Source organism: Pleurodeles waltl, chromosome 6 (genome assembly GCF_031143425.1).
Source record: "Pleurodeles waltl isolate 20211129_DDA chromosome 6, aPleWal1.hap1.20221129, whole genome shotgun sequence".
Taxonomy (NCBI): domain Eukaryota; kingdom Metazoa; phylum Chordata; class Amphibia; order Caudata; family Salamandridae; genus Pleurodeles; species Pleurodeles waltl.
Window position 1 is genome coordinate 1,148,270,810 of NC_090445.1, and position 20,677 is coordinate 1,148,291,486.

The 20,677-nt window shown below is 48.8% G+C and overlaps 1 protein-coding gene across 2 annotated transcripts in view; it reads left to right on the plus strand.

The window, feature by feature from the left end:
* The window catches only part of SEC31B (SEC31 homolog B, COPII coat complex component), a 1,228,966-nt gene that overhangs the window by 418,907 nt on the left and 789,382 nt on the right, over window positions 1-20,677 (plus strand). For both annotated transcript variants that reach the window (XM_069240364.1, XM_069240362.1), the window contains exon 13: window positions 4,035-4,127. In XM_069240364.1, the coding sequence (XP_069096465.1) occupies window positions 4,035-4,127 (93 nt within the window). The remainder of the gene's footprint in view (window positions 1-4,034; window positions 4,128-20,677) is intronic.

Below are 20,677 nucleotides of genomic sequence, written 5' to 3' on the forward strand. Positions count from 1 at the left end.
TTGCGGGCGTGGTCTGCGGGGGTCGGTGCGGTGCCGAGGGCCGTGGGCCACCAGGAGTCGTCCCAGGCGGACGGGGTGTTGCCGAGGATGAGGACTTCCGTTTTTTCAGAGTTCAGCTTTAGGCGGCTGAGCCTCATCCAATCTGCGACGTCCTTCATACCCTCTCGTAGGTTGGTCTTGGCGCTGGCGGGGTCCTTGGTGAGGGAGAGTACAAGTTGGGTGTCGTCGGCGTAGGAGGTGATGATGATGTCGTGCTTGCGTACGATGTCGGCGAGGGGGCTCATGTAGACATTGAAGAGTGTCGGGCAGAGCGATGAGCCTTGAGGTACGCCGCAGATGATCTTGGTGGGTTCTGAGCGAAACGGAGGGAGGTAAACTCTTTGGGAGCGGTTAGCGAGGAAGGAGGCGATCCAGTCCAGGGCCTGGCCTTGGATCCCGGTGGAGCGTAGGCGGGTGATTAGGGTGCGGTGACAGACGGTGTCAAAGGCAGCCGAGAGGTCGAGGAGAATGAGGGCGACTGTTTCACCGTTGTCCATCAGGGTTCTGATGTCGTCTGTGACTGAGATGAGGGTGGTTTCCGTGCTGTGGTTGGTTCGGAATCCGGTTTGTGAAGGGTCGAGCAGGTTGTTGTCTTCCAGGAAGGTGGTCAGCTGTTTGTTGACGGTCTTTTCTATTACCTTGGCTGGGAAAGGTAGAAGAGAGATGGGGCGGAAGTTTTTCAGGTCGCTTGGGTCAGCCGTAGGTTTCTTTAGTAGGGCGTTGACTTCAGCGTGCTTCCAGCATTCGGGGAAGGTAGCAGAAGAAAAAGAAGAGTTGATGACGGTCTGGAGGTGCGGGGCGATGATGTCGTCGGCTTTGTTAAAGATGAAGTGCGGGCAGGGGTCCGAAGGGGCGCCGGAGTGGATAGAGTTCATGATGGATTTGGTTTCTTCCGTGTTGATGTGGGTCCAGTTGTTGAGGGTGATGTCCGGGGAAGCGGGTTCAGTGGTGTATGGTTGGGTCTGGTGTCCGAAGCTGTCGTGGAGGTCGCTGATCTTGCGATGGAAGAAAGTGGCGAGGGATTCGCACAAATCCTGTGAGGGCGTGACGGCGTTGGCGCTGGCGCTGGGGTTGGAGAACTCTTTGACGATGCTGAAGAGTTCTCTGCTGTTGTGGCTGTTTTTGTCTAGTCTGTCGGTGAAAAAGTTCCTTTTGGCAGTGCGGATCAGGTGGTGGTGTTCGCGTGTAGTGTTCTTGAGGGCGGTCATGTTGTCAGCGGTGTGGTCCTTGCGCCAGGCCTTCTCAAGGGCACGACAAGTTTTCTTTGATTCTTTGAGGGTGTCAGAGAACCAGAGAGGTTTTTTGGTGTTGGTCTGTCGATGCGTGCGTTTGAGGGGAGCAAGGTTGTCAGCGCAGTTGGAGATCCAGTTTGTGAGGTTGAGAGCTGCGTCGTTGGGGTCGGTGGTGAGGGTGGGTTGGTTGGCGGCGAGAGCGGAGAAGAGTTGCTCTTCAGGGATCTTGTTCCACTGTCGATGAGGGATGGGTTGAGTGCGGAGGTGGGAGGTCTCGCGTCGGAATGTGAAGTGGACGCAGCTGTGGTCGGTCCAGTGTAGGGCAGAGGTGTGGCTGAAGAAGACGTGTTTGCTGGCGGAGAAAATAGTGTCGAGCGTGTGTCCGGCGATGTGGGTGGCGGTGTTCACCAGTTGTTTGCATTATTTACATCAGTTTCATCATGCAGGAGTCCAATGTGGTTTGAAGGGATGCATATGTAAGCCAGTTGCAGTAGAAATATGCTTCCATACCCTAGTCCAGTATTATTCTGTCAGTGTGCTATGCCTGTGTATGAAAGGTAGATAATGCCTTAGTTTGTCACACCTCCAGCATTGTGAGGGGGGAAAAATCCATGATCAATGTAGACTCAGTGGTGTCCAATATCAACTTTGTGCAGGACCTTAAAATATAGCAATTTGAACCCTGTCTCTCTGAGGAACCTATCTTGGGAGGTCAGCAATGCATTCAAGACCTCCGGGAAGTATTCTCAGTACCACTATTTCTGCCAAAGCTCCTTAGTTGGACTTGCAACTTTTAGAGACTAAATGGCCTACCACAAGATTGTAAAGGCCTGTGATCACACTTTTAAAGGACCCCCATTTCTGATTGGTGAAGTGGAGAGACTTACAGTTTCTGGGACTATGCACTTATTCAGACATGGAGACATCTGTTGGTACTGCCATCAATGGTTAATGATCAATCCAAATTAATTGGCAGGGGCCTGGAAAGTCTTCAGTCAGAAATCTGGGACCCATCAATTGAGAGAGGTGGTACCTTTACTGTACCAGTTGTTAAATGTTACTGCAGAACCACCTATACAGAAATCAGTGCTAAGCCTCAAAGTAGCACCGCTGTTTAGGTGCAGAATCATCCCTATGGGTTTGTGTGCAATATTCCAATTAATTAATATGGTTCGGAGTACTTGATCGATATATGTCTTTGATACTGTTTTGTGTCAGTGTGCCATGTCTAGATTCCTTGATATTTGTAGGATATCACTCTATCATCATTCATGTAACAGGTTGTTCTGGTTGCAGAAGTTGGTACTCCAAGGAGATTCACCAGCGGTAAGAGTTGATTAGCTAGATAGTTGCTATATACTGGGGTAAGTGGGGGGGGGGTTCAGGACTTAGGCCCTCATTATAAGTCAGGCGGTAAAGACCACCACATCACAAGTTGTGGGGCTTGGCAGACACAATGCCACCTGGCCCGCCAGTGCAGTCGCACCAACGCAGCTGGTGGTGTGCACCTCCAACCCAGCAGGCAGGCCTCAGCCTGCCAGTGGAATTACAAGGCTGCAGACCACCAGGCTTTCTGTGGCATTTTCCCCAAGGTGTTCCTGTCACTGGGACACGCACCCCCACACGTTCACACACATGCACACAACCCCTACCCATCCAAACATGTAAGAACACCCACCCACCCATTCAGGCACGCATGCATTCACATACACACCCCTCGGTGCATTCACATACACACCCCTCGGTACATCAACACAGACACCCTCACTCGCAAACATGTAGATACAACCCCCTACCTGCTCGCACACGCACTCAGACACTCCTATACACACGTACACATTTAATCACATACATGCACGCATTCACCCCTCCTCCGCATACACTCACACAGACCACTCTCATCCCCCCCCTCCCCCCCCACCCTTTTCGGATGACCACTTACCTTTTCCGTCAAGGAGGTCATCTGGGAGGGAATAGGTCCTGGTGGTCTTGCACCACCAGCACCACCACGCCAGCAGGACTCCGCCAAGCCGTATTTGGAGTCTGACTTCCACCCATAAATGGGCAGAAGTCCTCCAATGACTCATAATATGGCAGGCAACAGACCGCCAGCAATGGCGATTTGTTGCCTGCAGTGGCTTCGGCGGTCTTCCAAAAAGACCGCCAAAGTCATAATGAGGTCCTAAGTATGTATATAATACATGGTTTTACAACTTTAGCAGGAGCTGCCCATAAGCAAACCCCTTTTATGATGCAGAATGCCCCCCTGCCACTGAGCAGATTGATGAACGAGGCTTTTTATGCTGGTACACACACAGTAAAAAACATGTGAAAGTAAAACACTTCAGAAGTGAAGTTGTTGTTTCCATGGCGTTCATGAGTATGTGTGCATTAAGAATGCTTATTCTGCTGGTCTATGGTGACTAAATAGCAGTTCTTTGACACAGACTTATTGTGAAAACATCCTAAGCCTGTATAATAAGACAAAACAAATCTACAGGAAAATTCATGTGAGGCCTATTTCTAGAATGTATGTTCCCCCAGGGATTTATTCCACTTCTTCATTATGGGATGTTTAATGGTGTCAGGAACCAGAGTTTTTTAAGCACCAGAAAAAGCAGAAAACTGCCCATCCTAATAAGAAGCATCAAAGGACTTATAGCTAAAAATAATGTGTTGCAAAACCTTGTAGCAAAGGCATGTTGACCATTGTACTGGTACAGTGTTTTAAAATTTGTCCTTTTAATGTCTACTTCCTTTTAGATTACCTCATATTTGGGTTACCGTGGCCATTCAAAGGATCCACCTTCAGACTCTGGGGATCACATTCAAAATATGCAGTCCCTTTCTAGCCAGGTATTTATTATTTTTACTAAACCATTTTCTTTAGTCTGTAACAGGAGCAATGCATGTGACAAAGTTTCGTATTTGTAGTGCTTAACATAATACTGAGCAATCTCAAGGAGTCTTGTGCATGGATAACTGTACACAAAGTGACAGTATGGTGAAAGATGGGAAGACCTCTTTAGAAAGGTGTAGGAGTATTTTTAGTAGTTACTACATCTATATACAAACATGGAAAATAGACACCCTAGACTTAAGTAACAGCTGTGTGGTCAATACATGTACATCTGTTAACGGAAGATGCCAGATTTGATCCACTTAGTCACTTAGTTGGGGTTCTCGCCTCTGCACCTGAGCAGAAGAATGGACTGGGTATTGACTGTTTGACTGCCTGCGCTATGCATTTAAGTTCTTTGAGGGATCACAAAAACACTTGAGTTGGGTTAAACACAGTGTGTCTGGTTGGAATATACACCCTTGACACAGTGAGTCTGATGTGTGAAAAGGTAGGGGTACCCTGTCACTAGGGCACCCATAGGTGAACTGAATAGATATGCTTTAAGTTGAGAAGTAGCAGACCTTCAGCCTTATTTATACTTTGGCAGAGTATAGTACACCACAAATTTGGTGGAGTATTCTGTCTGCCAAACGTTTGTGCTGCCTGCTCTATTAAGAGTTTTTTTTAAACAACTTTTATTGAGTTTTCAGAAATAAGGTCAAAACCAGCACAGATAGCCTCGGAGGCCAGCACAACATCATAAACAAACTGGCACTTTACAGAAGTTATCGGCCAGTTACATTTAGATTGCAAAACATCGACAGCAGTGGGCTCAGAATCTGAGTGTCATTTGACCAAACCACTTCCACCATACTTTATCATGTTTGCTGGGGTAGCCCTGAGCTTCATAGACCAGCTTCTCTGGTCATGCACACCAGTTCATCCCCGTCGCCATCTTGAGAAGGTAGTTGGTGTAGTTGATTTCCATCCAGTTGCAACGTCTCTTTTAGCTACCATCAAGAGAGTTGCTAAAAAATTCTGTTTGTGTGCCCCTTATGCCATCCATAACTCCTAGGAGAACCACTACTTGGGATAGTGGGACCTCTCAGACCAATACCTCTGCAGGCTTGTTCAGCCGTTCAGTCCAGTACTGCTGAATTGGAGGGCATGCCCAGGTCATGTGAAATAAATTTGTGGGGCACCTGCGCATCTGGGACAGGTGGGGTCCAGAATAACTTAGCCTGGTGTAACGTGGCTGGTGAGAAATATGCCCTATATAGTTAATATGTTTCTATTAGTCCTAAACATGGTTATAATTCTGGGCTCCATTAAGGCATCACGCCAGTCTTCATTCTCAAGTGGTTCCAGAAATTGTTCCCATCAGTCTCTGATGTGATCCAAGTCACCCGGTGTATTATTAATCAACATTTTCTATATTTACCACCCTTTCTCTCCATCCCTCTCCCAATCCCCCCATCAGAAGTTTAGCCTCAAGCTGCCTATATTCGGGGAGGGAGTCAGTGTGAGATAGGTGTCTATGCAGAGTGTTGGAGAGTTGAACATATTTGTAAAATTGGTGTGGGAAAGCTGGCATGTAGTTTGTCGGTCTTGAAAGCCCTGCATGTGTGTTCCTGCCCACATATCCCTGAGATGGGAGATACCCAACAGATCCCATTTGTTGAAACCTTTCAGTGCTGCTGATTCTCAGAGCCAGGTGCCCCACCAAAAGGGTGTCTGTTGGGTCAGGATGTTAATCCATCAAGTGTGCCGTAGGGCTGCTCGCCATGCTATGAAAACAATCTTGGTCACCAGGTCGCTATTACTGAAGATAGTGGTGCCGTAAAGCAGGTCTAGTATCTTGAGGAAAGCTAAGAAAGGTAAGCTCTAATTGATACGCCGGGTCCGACCACCCCCGTTAAACCAGTCATGTATAACAAGGAGCGGAGTTGCAAAGTAATAAAGATATAAGTTAGTCATACCCAACTCCTCATCACATAGGCATCTCTCAGACAATGTTGTAGTGCAGTTTGATGTCTGGAGCCCCACCAGTGGAACAATGTCATGGCTGTATCCAAGGCACGAAATCAAGGAGCACGTTAGGGGGACCAGGAGATTCTGAAATATGTATAGGAGCCATGGGAGGATAATCATTTTATATAGCACTATGCAGGTCAAAACATTCACTTCGGGGAGGGAGGAACTTCCTGCTCACCAGATCAGCATTTGGCTCGCTGTGTCAGCAGGGTGAGATTCATGCCAATTAGGGTAGGAGTGCCACCCACATACCCAGATATATAAAGCTCAGCTGGTGAAAAGCAGCACCTCTTGCCAGGCAAAGCAGTCTTGGGATGGTGTTGGGGGTACCAATACTGATTTTGATGGATTCATGCAAAGTTCAGAGGCCTCCACAATGCGTCAAAGAAGTTGGGAGCTGCATGGGCCACTGGTAACAGGGTCTGACAACTAGAGGAGGACCTCGTCCGCATAGAGGGCTATGTAGTCCTCAGCCCCAGTTCCATCCACGAAAAGGGTGTCACCTCTGAGCAAGTGGCTCACTTGCCAGGGTTAAAAGGAGAGGGGTCAGACCTGGCTAGGCCATTGACGGATGGGGAATGTGTGGGAAATGGTTTCATTAATTTGGACACGGGCTGTGGGGTTTACATGTAAAGCCTGTACCATTCTATGGTAACGAGGTCCAGTGCCAGCCCGACATAAGACCAGCTGCAAATACCTCCAGTCCACTGTGTTGAATGCCTTCTCAAAGTCAATAAAAAATAGGGCAAGGTCAGAAGGCACAATTATGGTGGACATGAAGTCAGCGGATACAGTGTCTCATACCGCGGTTTGGCATGAACCTGCACTGGTCAAGCCTGGGAGTGCCAACACTCTTTTTACGCGGGTTGCCAGGATTGTGGCATAGATTTTGATATCTCCGTTAATAAGTGAGATAGGGTAGTAGTCAGCAAAGGACTGAGAGGGGGGTGAGTCTTCGGGCTAACCACTATGGTGGTCGTGTCCAAGTCGGTGCGAAGGTACCGAAGCGGTGAACCTCACTATAGAGGATGAAGAGCCAGTGAGTCAAGATGTCTGGAAGTGCTGCAAAGTACTTGGCAGAGAAGCTGTTGAGCTAGGAGTCTTCCCAGAGGCCAGAGTTAAGATCGCCAAGGCTACTTCCACACTCGTAATAGGCTCATCCAGTATCTCTTTGTCAAATAATGTCAGCCTAGTGAGGGGTACATCCTCGAGGAATTGAGCAGAGTAGTCAGGGTTAACATCAGAGGAGGATGTATAGAGTGATTGGTAGTAGCTAGTGAACGCTCCAGCTACCTCTCTGAGCGTATTTTCTTTATTACCCCCAGTGTCCATGATTTTGGGCAAAATTCTGGTTAATTGGTGGTGGGAGACCAGGGAATAAAATAGTTTCCCATTTTTATCATCCCAGCCGTAGACTTGGGCTGTGGAGGTCCAGCAGAGATATCTTGCGACCTCCATCGACTGGTTGCGTATTTCCTCCCTTATTAAGGAGAGTTGACAGTTGTCAGTTTCTCTGGGGCGCACTACTAAGGTAGCTTCAAGCCGGAGGGCCTATGCTTCTAGTCTAAGTAATTTGTGATGAGTGTGCCTGCAGCACAGCCTTACCAGCTGCCCAGAGGACGCCCGTTGAGGAGACTGAGCTATCATTAAGATCGAAATACGTCCGAAGTTCTTTCTGCAAGTACTGAAGGCAGGGTTTATTTTGCAGGTGCCAGACGATGAGGCACCACAAGAGGCAGATCCCCGCTCCACAGGATCCAATACTGAGGAAGAGAAGGGCACGGGCAGAGATGCTCCGTGGGAGAATCTCAATGTGGTTAAGGTTACAGCAGTCTGAGGCAAGCATGAGGAGAAGATCTATTGTGGACTCTGGCCTTGATGAATCATAAAGAAATTTCTAGACCTGCAGGTCGAGTAGCTTGACTAATCTACTCGACCTAACTGTAACGTACTTGACTCAGTAATGGGTCTCAAAGTGTGTGATCCTAGGCAAATATTGTATTTTACAGTTGCTTTTTTCTTCATTCTCTCATATGAGTGCAACTGCAAATATGTGAGTTCAGCATTTCTGCTGTTAAAAAAAGAAATCCTCTTTTGTTTGATTAAGTACACTAAACGTTGCAATGTATAATACATCTAGCCCACATATGGGGTACACATGATCCATGCATGACTCACCTCCTAGTTTACTAACTGCTTTGCCATCAGGGCAGGAGTGTTTCTCAGTTTGTTTAAGCACACACTTTTGATAAATATATTACTAAAGCATGATGTGGTAGCACACTGCCACTTATAGACAGTAAATTTCCAAGAAATGTCTGTAAGAAAGTGCCAATGTTGCCATGGTTAACTCTACCCCCCCTCCACTTTTTGCCTAGTGTTGATGTCAAATTTAATTGAAAGTGTGCCAGGATCCTGCTAACTAGGCGCCAGCACCAGTGTTCTTTCCAAATAACTATACCTTTGTTTCCACATTTGGCATTACCCTGGCACACAGTTAAATGCCTTGTAAAAGGTACCCATGGTACCAATGTGTGGTGGCGGGGAGAAAAAGACAAAGTCGACATGGCACCACGCTCATGGTTCCATACCCACAGATCACTGTCTGTGGCATAGGTAAGTTGCCCCTCTAGCAAGCCTTGCAGTCCTAAGGCAGGGTGCACTATACCACGGGTGAGGGCATTGCTGCATAAGCAATATGCCCCTACAGTGTCTACGTCCATTCTTAGACATTGTAAGTGCAGTGTAGCCATACTGAATATATGGTCTGGGAGTTTGTCATTACAAACTCCACAGCTCCATAATGGCTTCACTGAATACTGGGAAGTTTGGTATCACACTTCTCTGCACAATAAACCCACAATGATGCCAGTGTGGGATTTATTGGAAAATGCACACAACGGGCATCTTAGTGATGCCCCCTGCATGTTAGCATAATTGCTAGTGTGAAACTGACCGGTCTGTGCCAGACTGCCACTTTCAGACAAGTTTCTGATCACATGGGGTGAGTGCGTTTGTGCACTCTGTGGTCAGAAACAAAGCCTGTCCTGGGTGGAGGTGCATCACACCTCTCCCTAGAGGAACTGTAACACCTGGCTGTGAGCCTCAAAGGCTCAAGCCTCAGATTACAGTGCTCCAGGGCACTCCAGCTAATGGAACTCCCCGCCCACCAGACAAAGCCCCCTTTTGGTGGCAAGGCCGGTGGGAAAATTAGGGAAAACAGGGTTGAGTGACCACCCCAGCCAGGACCCGCCCTTAAGGTGTCCAGAGCTGAAGTGACCCCCTCCCTGCAGAATCCTCCATCTTGGTTTGGAGGACAGGGACCAACAGAATTAGGTTTGTGCCCTCTGACCCCTAAATCTAGGATTTAAGGGCCGCCACGAACCCAGCTCACCAGATTCCTGGTGACCTGACAAGGAGGTTTGTTTAGCTGAAACCCCCAGCAGAGAAGGAAGACGACAACTGCTTTGGCCCCAGCCCTACAAGTCCGTCCCCTGCTTCAAAGACCCTGCAAAAGAACAGCAACATATCCATAGGGCCCAGCGACCTTTGACAAGCTCCAGAGGACTGCCCTACAACCAAAAGGACCAAGAACTCCTGTGGACAGCGGTCCTGTCGAAGAAAAAAAAAAAAAACATCTAAGGTCTCCCATCTCACTCCAAATGCGTGAGTGTAGGAAGTTGGCTCTGTATATACTATTTCAAATTAAGAAATAGTGTGCACAGAGTCCAATGGTTCCCCTTTGAGCTAAGATAGTGGCAAAAGTAGATAATTCTAATGCTCTATTTTGTGGTAGTGTGGTCGAGCAGTAGGCTTATCAGAGGGTAGTGTTAAGCATTTGTTGTACACAAACAGGCAATAAATGAGAAACACACACTCAAAGACATACTCCAGGCCAATAGGTTTTTATATTGAAAAATATCTTTTCTTAGTTTATTTTAAGAACCACGGGTTCAAGATTTACATTAAACACTTTAAATGTAAGGTACTCCACTTAGATACTTCAGGAACTTTGAATGAAAACAATTTAATGTACAGTCTATGTAAAAATGGCAATAAGCTATTTTCAAAGCGGACACAGTGCAAAAATCAACAGTTCCTGGGGGAGGTAAGTAAAGGTTAGATTAGGAGGTAAGTAAAACACTTACAAGTCTCAGTTCTGAGGCATAGGCAGCCCACGGGTGGGTGTTCAAGGCAACCCCAAAGTTACCACACCAGCAGCTCAGGGCCAGTCAGGTGCAGAGGTCAAAGAGGTGCCCAAAACACATAGGCGCCTATGGGGAACAGGGGTGCTCCGGTTCCAGTCTGCCAGCAGGTAAGTACCCGTGTCCTCGGGGGGCAGACCAGGGGGGTTTTGTAGAGCACTGGGGGGGGGGGGGAAACATGAGTAGGTACACAAAACACACCCTCAGCGGCGGCTGGGTGCAGTGTTCAAAGCAGGCGTCGGGTTTCAGGTAGGAAACAATGAAGGGACCCGGGGGCCACTCTAGCGGTGCAGGCAGGCACAGGAGGGGGCTTCTCGGGACCGCCACCACCTGGGCTAAGCAGAGGGTCGCCTGGGGGTCACTCCTGCGTTGAAGTTTGGTTCCTTCAGGTCCTGTGGGCTGCGGGTGCAGTGTTGGTTTCAGGCATCGAGTCCCTTGTTACAGGCCGTCGCAGTCAGGGGGAGCCTCTGGATTCTCTCTGCAGGTGTTGCTGTGGGCGTTCAGGTGGGTCGTGTCTGGTTACTCACGGGCTTGCAGTCGCTGGGGAGTCCTCCCTGAGGTGTTGTTCTCTGGATCTCGAGCCGGGGGCGTCGGGTGCAGAGTGTGAAATCTCGGGCTTCCGACAGGAAACGTTGCAAAGAAGTAGCTGGTTTTGAACAGGGCCACTGTTCACTGGAGTTTCTTGGTCCTTTAGTCCAGGGCAGTCCCCTGAGGCTTCAGAGGTCGCTGGTCCCTGTCGGATACGTCGCTGGAGTAGGATTTCGAAGTTGGAGACAGGCCGGTAGGGCTGGGGCCAAAGCAGTTGTCCTCTTCCTCCTTCTCTGCAGGCTTGTAGGTCAGCACTCCTTCTTGCTTCTTCAGGTTGCAGGAATCTGATTTCCTGGGTTCAGGGGTGTCCCTAAATACTAAATTTAGGGGGGTGTTTAGGTCTGGGGGCAGTAGCCAATGGCTATTGTCCTTGAGGGTGGCTACACCCTCCTTGTGCCTCCTCCCTGAGGGGAGGGGGGGCACATCCCTATTCCTATTGGGAGAATCCTCCAAAATAAAAAATGAGGATTTCTCAAGGCAAGGGTCACCTCTGCTCAGGACACCTTAGGGGCTGTCCTGACTGGTGGATGACTCCTCCTTGTTTTTCTCATTATCTCCTCCAGCCTTTGCCGCCAAAAGTGGGGGCAGTGGCCGGAGGGGGGCGGGCATCTCCACTAGCTGGGATGTCCTGGGGCTCTGTAACAAAAGGGGTGAGCCTTTGAGGCTCACCGCCAGGTGTTACAGTTCCTGCAGGGGGAGGTGAGAAGCACCTCCACCCAGTACAGGCTTGGTTCCTGGCCACAGAGTGACAAAGGCACTCTACCCATGTGGCCAGCAACATGTCTGGTGTGTGGCAGGCTGGCAGAAACTGGTCAGCCTACACTATAAGTCGGGTAGGTATTCAGGGGGCATCTCTAAGATGCCCTCTGGGTGTATGTTACAATAAATTGTGCACTGGCATCAGTGTGCATTTATTATGCTGAGAAGTTTGATACCAAACTTCCCAGTTTTCAGTGTAGCCATTATTGAACTTTGGAGTTCGTGTTTGACAAATTCCCAGACCATATACTCTTATGGCTACCCTGCACTTACAATGCCTAAGGTTTTGCTTAGACACTGTAGGGGCCTAGTGCTCATGCACATATGCCCTCACCTGTGGTATAGTGCACCTCCCTTAGAGCTGTAAGGCCTGCTAGAGGGGTGTCTTACCTATGCCACAGGCAGTGAGGTTGGCATGGCACTCTGAGGGGAGTGCCATGTCGACTTAGTCTTTTTCTCCCCACCAGCACACACAAGCTGAGAGGCCGGTGTGCATGTGCTTAGTGAGGGGTCCCCAGGGTGGCATAAGACATGCTGCAGTCCTTAGAGACCTTCCCTGGCATCAGGGCCCTTGTACCAGGGGTACCAGTTACAAGGGACTTACCTGAGTGCCAGGGTTGGGCCAATTGTGGAGACAAAGGTACAGTTTAGGGAAGAACACTGGTGCTGGGACCTGGTTAGCAGGGTCCAAGCACACTTTCAGATCATAACTTAGCATCAGCAAGGGCAAAAAGTTAGGGGGTAACCATGCCAAGGAGGCATTTCCTTACAGTGAGTCCTAACCACTCTGCGCCTGACACCCACGGCCTGTGTCCAGGGGGTGCAACCAGCTAGAGAGGATCCCCAGGTGATTCCGAGCAATTGCCCACCTTGTGTTGACCTCTCCACGATGACACCTGCAGAGGGAATCCTGAGGACCTCCCTGACAGTGAAAGCTCTGGACGAAGATATTCGACGCCAAATGACCCACTGCATCCGCAGTCCCAGGCCTTGGGGAAAACGACACCTGGTGCAGCCACGGTCAGCAGGCAACCCTCCTGCCTGTCCAACCGGCAATGTGCCCGAGACGCCCCCCTGGACCTCACCTGCAGCCTCTAAGTGATCCCCAGGGGGCCCCCGTAGACCAGCTTTGGAAACCAATCGTCCTGTTTGCACCCGGCCGCCCCATATGCCGCTAAGGGTGTGTGTTTGGTGCCTACTTGTGGCCCCTCCAGGGCCCCTTTAATCCCCCCTGGTCTGCCCTCCGAGTCGCGGGTACCTACCTGCAGGCAGACTTGATTCTGACTACTCCGTCTCCATAGGAGCCCACGTTAAAATTGCTCATCTTTGACCTCTGCACCTGGCTGGCCCCCTGTTTCTGGTGGTGGGTGTTTGGGGTTAACTTGAACCCCAACCGGTGTACTTACTAAAACCAGGCGACTGAAACTGTAAGTGTTGTACTTACCTGCAAATCGAACAAACATTTCTTCCCCCCAAGAATTGTTTCTAAAAATTGCACTGTTTCCATCTTTAAAACAGATTATTGCCAATAATTAAAAAACTGTATAACTTATCGATTTCAAACAAAGTACGGTTGATACATGTGTGAAATACGATTCTATTGAAGTACTTAACTGCAACTTGAATCTTGTGGTTCTAAAAATAAATTAAGAAAATATATTTTTGCTATATAAAAAACAATTGTCTGGAGTTAAGCTATTGAATGTGTGCTTCTACAATTGTCTGTTTGTGTACAATAAATGCTTTGCACTACCATCTGATTAGCCTAGCTGCTCGACCACGCTACCACAAAAGGTAGCATTAGTATTATCTACTTTAGCCTCTGTTAAGCCTCTGGGGAACCCCTGGACTCTGTGCACACTACATCTCATTTTAATATAGTATATACAGAGCCAGCTTCCTACAATGCCCAAATACCTTCCTGATAACTTGCAGCTTTACTGATAAAACTATATAGTGTATTAACAGTAATCTGTGAAAATTGGGTTTCAGAAAACATTTATCATTTGCACAACACCAAGTAGTGTTCTGACTTCTTTTTCATCCTATTAAAATATTTTTTTCATTAAACAGAAGTACAAAAAATTGTCTTCACAGCTACTGAAACATATTTTGAAATGTTTGTAAAGTTGATTTAATTATATAAATGTGTGTTAGGAAAAACCTGATAACAAAAGCCTTTCATTTCACAAAGGTCAGACAGTTCACCTTACAAAATCCTGGAAGTATGTACATTGCAAAAAGACAAACGGACTTTTGACCTCAGTCTCGGAACACAGAGCAAATGTGACCAGAGTGAGATTTAAAGGCATCTTAATTGCTAATTCAGTTTCTGACTGAACAGAACACCTGTTATTTGTCCACTCTCCAGAAGGGTTGAGTGGATTCTAAAAAATGGCTCGACCTCATAAAATAAAACTCGCCATAGCGAGTGGTCGAGTAGATTTTTCAAGGCCTGGGACAGTATGTGGTGTCGTTGAGGTGTAAGTGAGTTGTCGGCGTTGTGAACGCCGCACGCTCCATACATCGCATAGCCCCAAAGAAATCACCCAGTCCAATAGGAGGCATGCGGTACTGTCTGGAAGTGGAAGGGGGGGGCTTGACGCATCCTTCACAGGGTCGGGAACTGCATTGATGTGTTCACCTATCAATGTCAGCCCATGGGGCAGGTCAATTATTAACTTAGAAAGATCTCCCAAAAAGGTGTGGAAGAGCCACTGGTGGGGGGAGGGCAGACGCACTCACCAAATTGATCATACACCCCCTCTAATGTACCTGTAAGAGTCAACAACTGCCTTCCTTATCTTTCACCACCCCGGCGACTGCCAAAGGGAAGGTGCGACGCAGGAGTATGGCCACCCCCCTAGACCGTTGGGTAAAACTTGCATGATGAACCCCATCATAACCCCTGCGGGCCAGTAAGGGGCACCGGTCCCCCAAGAAATGGGTCTCCTGAAGCAGGAGAACATCCGGATGGTGACACTGGGCGAAGATAAGTACAACCATATGTTTTACTTTATCCAGAAGACCATTAACATTCTCTTCCAGGGGATCCTCATCAATAGTCATAAACATTGAATATTCCCGCCCTTGTGCGGGGACCCCGGAGCATATATAAAATATATACACATTATACATGTGTAACAAACAGTCATGCAGGCTATCATGTTAAAAACAGGCTAAAATGCTTTATTTCTATGAAGTTTTTTTTTTTTTTTTTTTTTAAATACTACAATAGAGCATAAATAAGTACCCAAGCTCCTAAAACTAGGCTTGAGGAAGTAAGCAGTAGCAAACTCTAGTGAAAAAATAGAGAAAACTGCATTGAAAAACAATGAAGCATTCTTAGCCAATAGGCTGCATGTAGGTTAACACAGGAGAACCATAAAAACTTTGGCACTGTGCCTTTAAGACCCTGAGCACCTCCAGTATCCCACCATGCCTCAGGGGTGAAGGAAAGGTGACAGTTGGTTCACAGTTAGGTCAGTTCTTTTTTCCGGCTCCTTCTGAGAGGATCCTGGAGCATTGAGCTCTCAGTTTTTCTGAGTTTTCCTCAGAAAAATTCTTTAAAAAAGCGTTTTTTTCACTTTTCACTCGACAAATAACATCTTTGTCTGAGCTGGGAAGGTTTTTTCTGACAGAAAAATGCCTTCTCTTTTTGTCAAATGCCCTGCTTGTGGGAAGAAGAAGGCCCAGTCAGATCCCCACTCTCTGTGCATAGTGTGCCTGCCTCAGAGTCACTGCCCTGACACTTGTCAGTACTGTAAGAACATGTCTAGGAGGACTCTGAAAGACAGAGAGAAGATCCGACTTCATGGGCTTCAGGAGAGGAAAAGAACATCGTCCTCCTCGCTCCCCAGGCATCCAGAAGGCCATTCTCAGGAGAGAATGGCCCGGTCGACGTCGACAGGTAGGAAAATACCTGTTTGTTCACCGTCGACGTCGTCGCTACCACCGCCTCACCGGCATAGATCGCCGTCGACGGCGACACACCCGACGTCGAAGGGAACGGCGTCGAGGGAACATCAGAGCAGGGGCAGGTCTCCGTCGACGGCAGCCCGCCGATCGACGTCGAGCCACCGCCGGCATGCCCGGTCGCCGCCAAAGGCTGTGCGCCCCCCGACGTCAGGACACACGACGTCGAGATCTCCACGACGGCACGGAAAACATCCGCCGTCAACCTCCCATCGCTCCACGTCGAGGCACGCGACGGCGAGCAGGTCGAGGTCCAAGGAACGCCGTTCGACGTCAAGGCACTCAACGTCGAGGCAATCAACGTCGAGGCAGGACCAACCGACTGGGCGTCCTTCGACGTCGAAACAGCCATCGACGTCGACGCAGGTCTTACCTGTCCAACAGGGAGCAGAACATCGCCCCTCACCAGACAAGGCTCAATCTCCAGTGGTCTCCATACCGAGCAACTCTTCTCGGTCAAGAGCATCTCCTGGGCATGTCTCGCCCATCAACCTATCTCCGAGATGGCTGGAGAGCCTCAACAGACCAGCGGCCTCCCCAGATTCGCAATATTCGCGAACGTATTCACCCACTGCCTCCCCGCCAAGAACGCCATCGCCGACAGCCGGGGCAGAACGGGCTCGTTCAGCTCCTCGACAGCCGACTGCGAGGACTAGGCGCTCGGCTACAGCGTCCCGCAGCAGATCTCGCTCTCAACGGAGATCCAGGTCGCGCTCAAGAAGATCACCCTCTTGGTCTTCATCAGGTTCTTCTGTCAGGCGTTACTCACCTACTCTTACAGATTCACCACCTGCTAGAGTCTCACCAGTGGATGACATAACCACTTTCAACGAGGTGTTACTAAGAGGAGCACAGAAACTCAATATAGAGGTTCCAGAACCATCTACCTCCTCATCAATCATATTTGAGACACTACAACAGAGATCAGCGTCGAAAAAGTTGCTGCCTCTAGTGCCTGGTTTGTTGCAGCCGACCATGGACACTTTTCTGGCCCCAGCCTCGCTTAAGTCTGCCCCGGCTCGGATTCTTAAAAAGTACAAGGCTCCAGAGCAAGACCCTTTATTCCTTAGGAAGGATCCGCCACCAGACTCAGTGATCATAGCTGCCGCCCGAAAGACCCACTCGGTGGCATCTTCATCCACAGTACCCCCGGATAAAGAGAGCAGGCATTTAGACTCTCTGGGAAGAAAGATGTGCGGGACAGCGGCTTCAGCAATGAAGGTCTCTAGTGCGTCTGCGCTCCTGGGCAGGTACGATCGTTCTCTGTGGGATTCCCTCAGTAGATTTACGGAAAAACTGCCCAGAGAAGACAGGCAAGATTTCCAAGAGATTCTACAGGAAGGATGCCTGGTATCTAACCAAGTTATCAGCGCGGCAGCGGATGGGGCGGATTTGGCGGCTCATGGGTACGCACATGGTATCTGTGCGAGGAGATCTTCCTGGCTGAGGCTCACTGGCTTGAAACAGGAGGCACAACAACGTATCCTGAATCTCCCATTTGCCGGGAATTCTCTATTCGGTGCCCATGCAGACGAAGAGATGGCCCGCATGAAGACCGAGGTGGATACCATGAAGGCGGTAGGCCTCGAAAGAAGGAAAGATTTCAGGCGGAGGTACAGACCGTATGATAGACGCCCTTTCCAACAGAGGGTTCAAACCCCTCATTGGTCGCAAAGGTCTCAGCAACGACAGGGACGCCCTCTGTTTCAGCGAAGAAACACAAGGGAGCGAGGGTCAAGTAGACCTCAACAGTCCACTCCAAAAGCACCCACTAAGCAATGAAGTCTCGCTTCCCTCGACACTGTACACCACTCCGGTGGGGGGAAGTATTATTGCTCATCTTCACGAGTGGCACTCTATCACAAGAGACAAATGGGTGCTCAATATTGTCGAACATGGCTATTCTCTCCTTTTCAAGCAGCCTCCACCACACTTGCCACCAACCAAACACAATCCGGCTCATCTCACCTTGCTACGCAAGGAGGCTCTCGCCCTCCTAAGAAAGAATGACATAGAAAGGGTTCCACCTGCCCACAGAGGAAAGGGGGTCTACTCCCGTTACTTTCTAGTAGCAAAGAAGGGTCAAGAGGGCGTTTTCAGGCCAATCCTGGATCTAAGACTGCTGAACAAATACATAAGAAAGCAGAAGTTCAGAATGCTAGCGCTTCACCAAATTTTCCCTCAACTGCATCAGGGAGACTGGATGTGCTCCATCGACCTGCAGGATGCGTATTTCCACATCCCAATAGCTCCAAAGCATCGAAAATTCCTGCGCTTTCGAGTAGCGTTACAGCATTACCAGTTCAGGGTTCTACCCTTTGGCCTGAAATCTAATCCAAGAGTTTTCTCGAAATGTATGGCAGTGGTGGCGGCGCATCTACGAAGACAAAGGATATACATATATCCATACCTAGACGACTGGCTACTAAAGGCTTCTTCTCCGGAGCAGGCGAGAAGCCATCGGGACATTGTACTAGGAGTTTGCGAAGCTCTAGGTCTTCAGGTCAATTACCAGAAGTCAACCTTGACTCCAACGCAGAGTCTTCACTACCTAGGAGCTATCATAAACACAGAACTACAAAAAGTGTATCCTTCGGAGGAACGACTGTCCTCAATAAACATGAAGTGCCAGGACCTGTTGAGAGCCAGCGCACCTACGGCACGTCAGGTGACATCACTACTGGGCTCCATGGCATCGTGCATCTTTATTGTCCCAAATGCCAGACTCCACATGAGACCCCTCCAAGAGGCATTGGAGACCAATTGGAGCCAAAGAACAGGTCGCTGGGAAGACACAATGCGGCTACCGGAGGTAGCGCTGCAGTCATTGAGATGGTGGATGCACAGACCTCACCTGTCAGTGGGCGCTCCGTTTCACCAGGTACTTCCATCCGACACTCTGGTAACGGATGCGTCTCTTCAGGGATGGGGGGCTCATCTGGGTCCTTTTCAAGCGCAGGGTCTGTGGTCAGACAAGGAGAAGCAGTACCACATCAATCTGCTAGAACTCAGAGCGGTCCATCTGGCTCTCAAGTCTTTCACACCGCTAATTCAGGGGAAAACTCTATTGATACAGACGGACAATACAACCACGATGTATTACTTGAACAAACAAGGGGGAACGAGATCCCTACCCCTTTCACGAGAGTCCCAAGCGATATGGCATTGGCTCCTGGCCAGAGGAATGTCAATCACAGCAGTTCACCTGCCAGGTCAGCAGAACGTAGAAGCAGACTTTCTAAGCAGACACCTGGAGGACGTTCACGATTGGGTCCTGCACGACGAAGTCGCAGAATACATCTTCGCGCAATGGGGTCGGCCTCAACTGGACCTCTTCGCAGACGATGTAAACAGGAAATGCCCAGACTTCGCATCCAGGTTCTACCGTCCAGGATCTCGAGGGAATGCCCTGTTGATCGACTGGTCAGGGACATTTCTTTACGCTTTTCCTCCGATTCCCCTCATTCCGGCAGTGATCAGCAAACTTTACGGATCCAGGACCAGAATGATTCTTATAGCGCCACAATGGCCTCGACAATTCTGGTACACGGATCTCCTCAACCTGTCGGAAAAACCTCACAGGAGGCTGCCGTGCAGACCGGATCTTCTGAGCAGAATGGAGGGCAGGATTCTGCATCCCAACCTACCCTCTCTGAGCTTAACAGCATGGCTCCTGAATTCCTGCAGTATGGGCACCTAGGACTCTCGCAGGAGTGCATGAACATCTTGAAAGAGTCCAAACGGCCTTCCACGCGGCGTTCCTACGCTTTTAAGTGGAAGAGATTCTACATATGGTGCTGTCAGCAAGGCCATAATCCCATACGGGCGCAGGAGGACGTCATACTGTCCTATTTGCTTCACCTAGCGAAATCCGGTCTGCAGGTATCATCTATTAAGGTACATTTGTCTGCTATTACTGCCTATCGCAAGTCACCTTCTCAGGAATCCTTCTTTACGAAACCTGTAGTCAAGGATTTCTTAGAAGGTTTGAAGAAAGTTTTTCCGCCAATTCGGAGGCCTTCTCCTCCGTGGGAACTGAACATAGTCCTAGCAAAACTTATGGGCCCTCCTTTCGAGCCTATCCATAAGGCTTCCTTACAACACCTTACGTGGAAAACGGCTTTTCTGGTGGCCATTACTTCAGCGAGGAGGGTCAGTGAGATCCAGGCCTTGTCTGCAAAAGAACCGTACACGGTTTTTCATGACAATAGAGTAGTTCTGCGAACTCACCCATCTTTCCTTCCGAAGGTGGTGTCAGAATTCCATATTAATCAGACCATAACTTTACCGACGTTCTTTCCCAATCCGGAAACTCCGGCTGAGAAAGCATTGCACTCATTAGACTTGAAAAGAGTGCTGAAATTTTATCTGGACAAGACAAAATCGATTAGAAACTCTAACCGCTTGTTTGTGAACTATGGTCATTTAAGGACAGGGGAAGCAGCATCTAAGCGAACAATATCAAGATGGATAGTCTCTTGTATTGTTAATACTTACCAGCTAGCTAATAGACAATTGCTAGCGCGGCCTAGAGCGCATTCCACAAGGGGAAAAGCGTCTACAGCTGCTCTCCTTAACAATGTTCCTATATCTGAGATTTGTAAGGCTGCTACATGGAAGTCTGTACATACTTTTACAAGGCATTATTGTTTAGACTCAGATGCAAGAGCGGATGCCCAAGTGGGGCAGGCCTCTCTAAGGAATTTATTTGCGTAAGACATGTCTATTCCTGCACTTCTATCGGATAGTCCGCTGGGTCTAGGGATGGGCTTGCTAATCTATTCAATGTTTATGACTATTGATGAGGATCCCCTGGAAGAGAAGGATAAGTTACTTACCTGTAAATCCTAGTTCTCTTCCAGGGGTATCCTCATCAAAGTCATAAACAACCCACCCTCCTCCCCGGACACACGTCTACTGGAAGTGCAGGACAGACAGTATTTTGATTCAATTATACAAATTGTCACCGTAAAAAGAACTGACCTAACTGTGAACCAACTGTC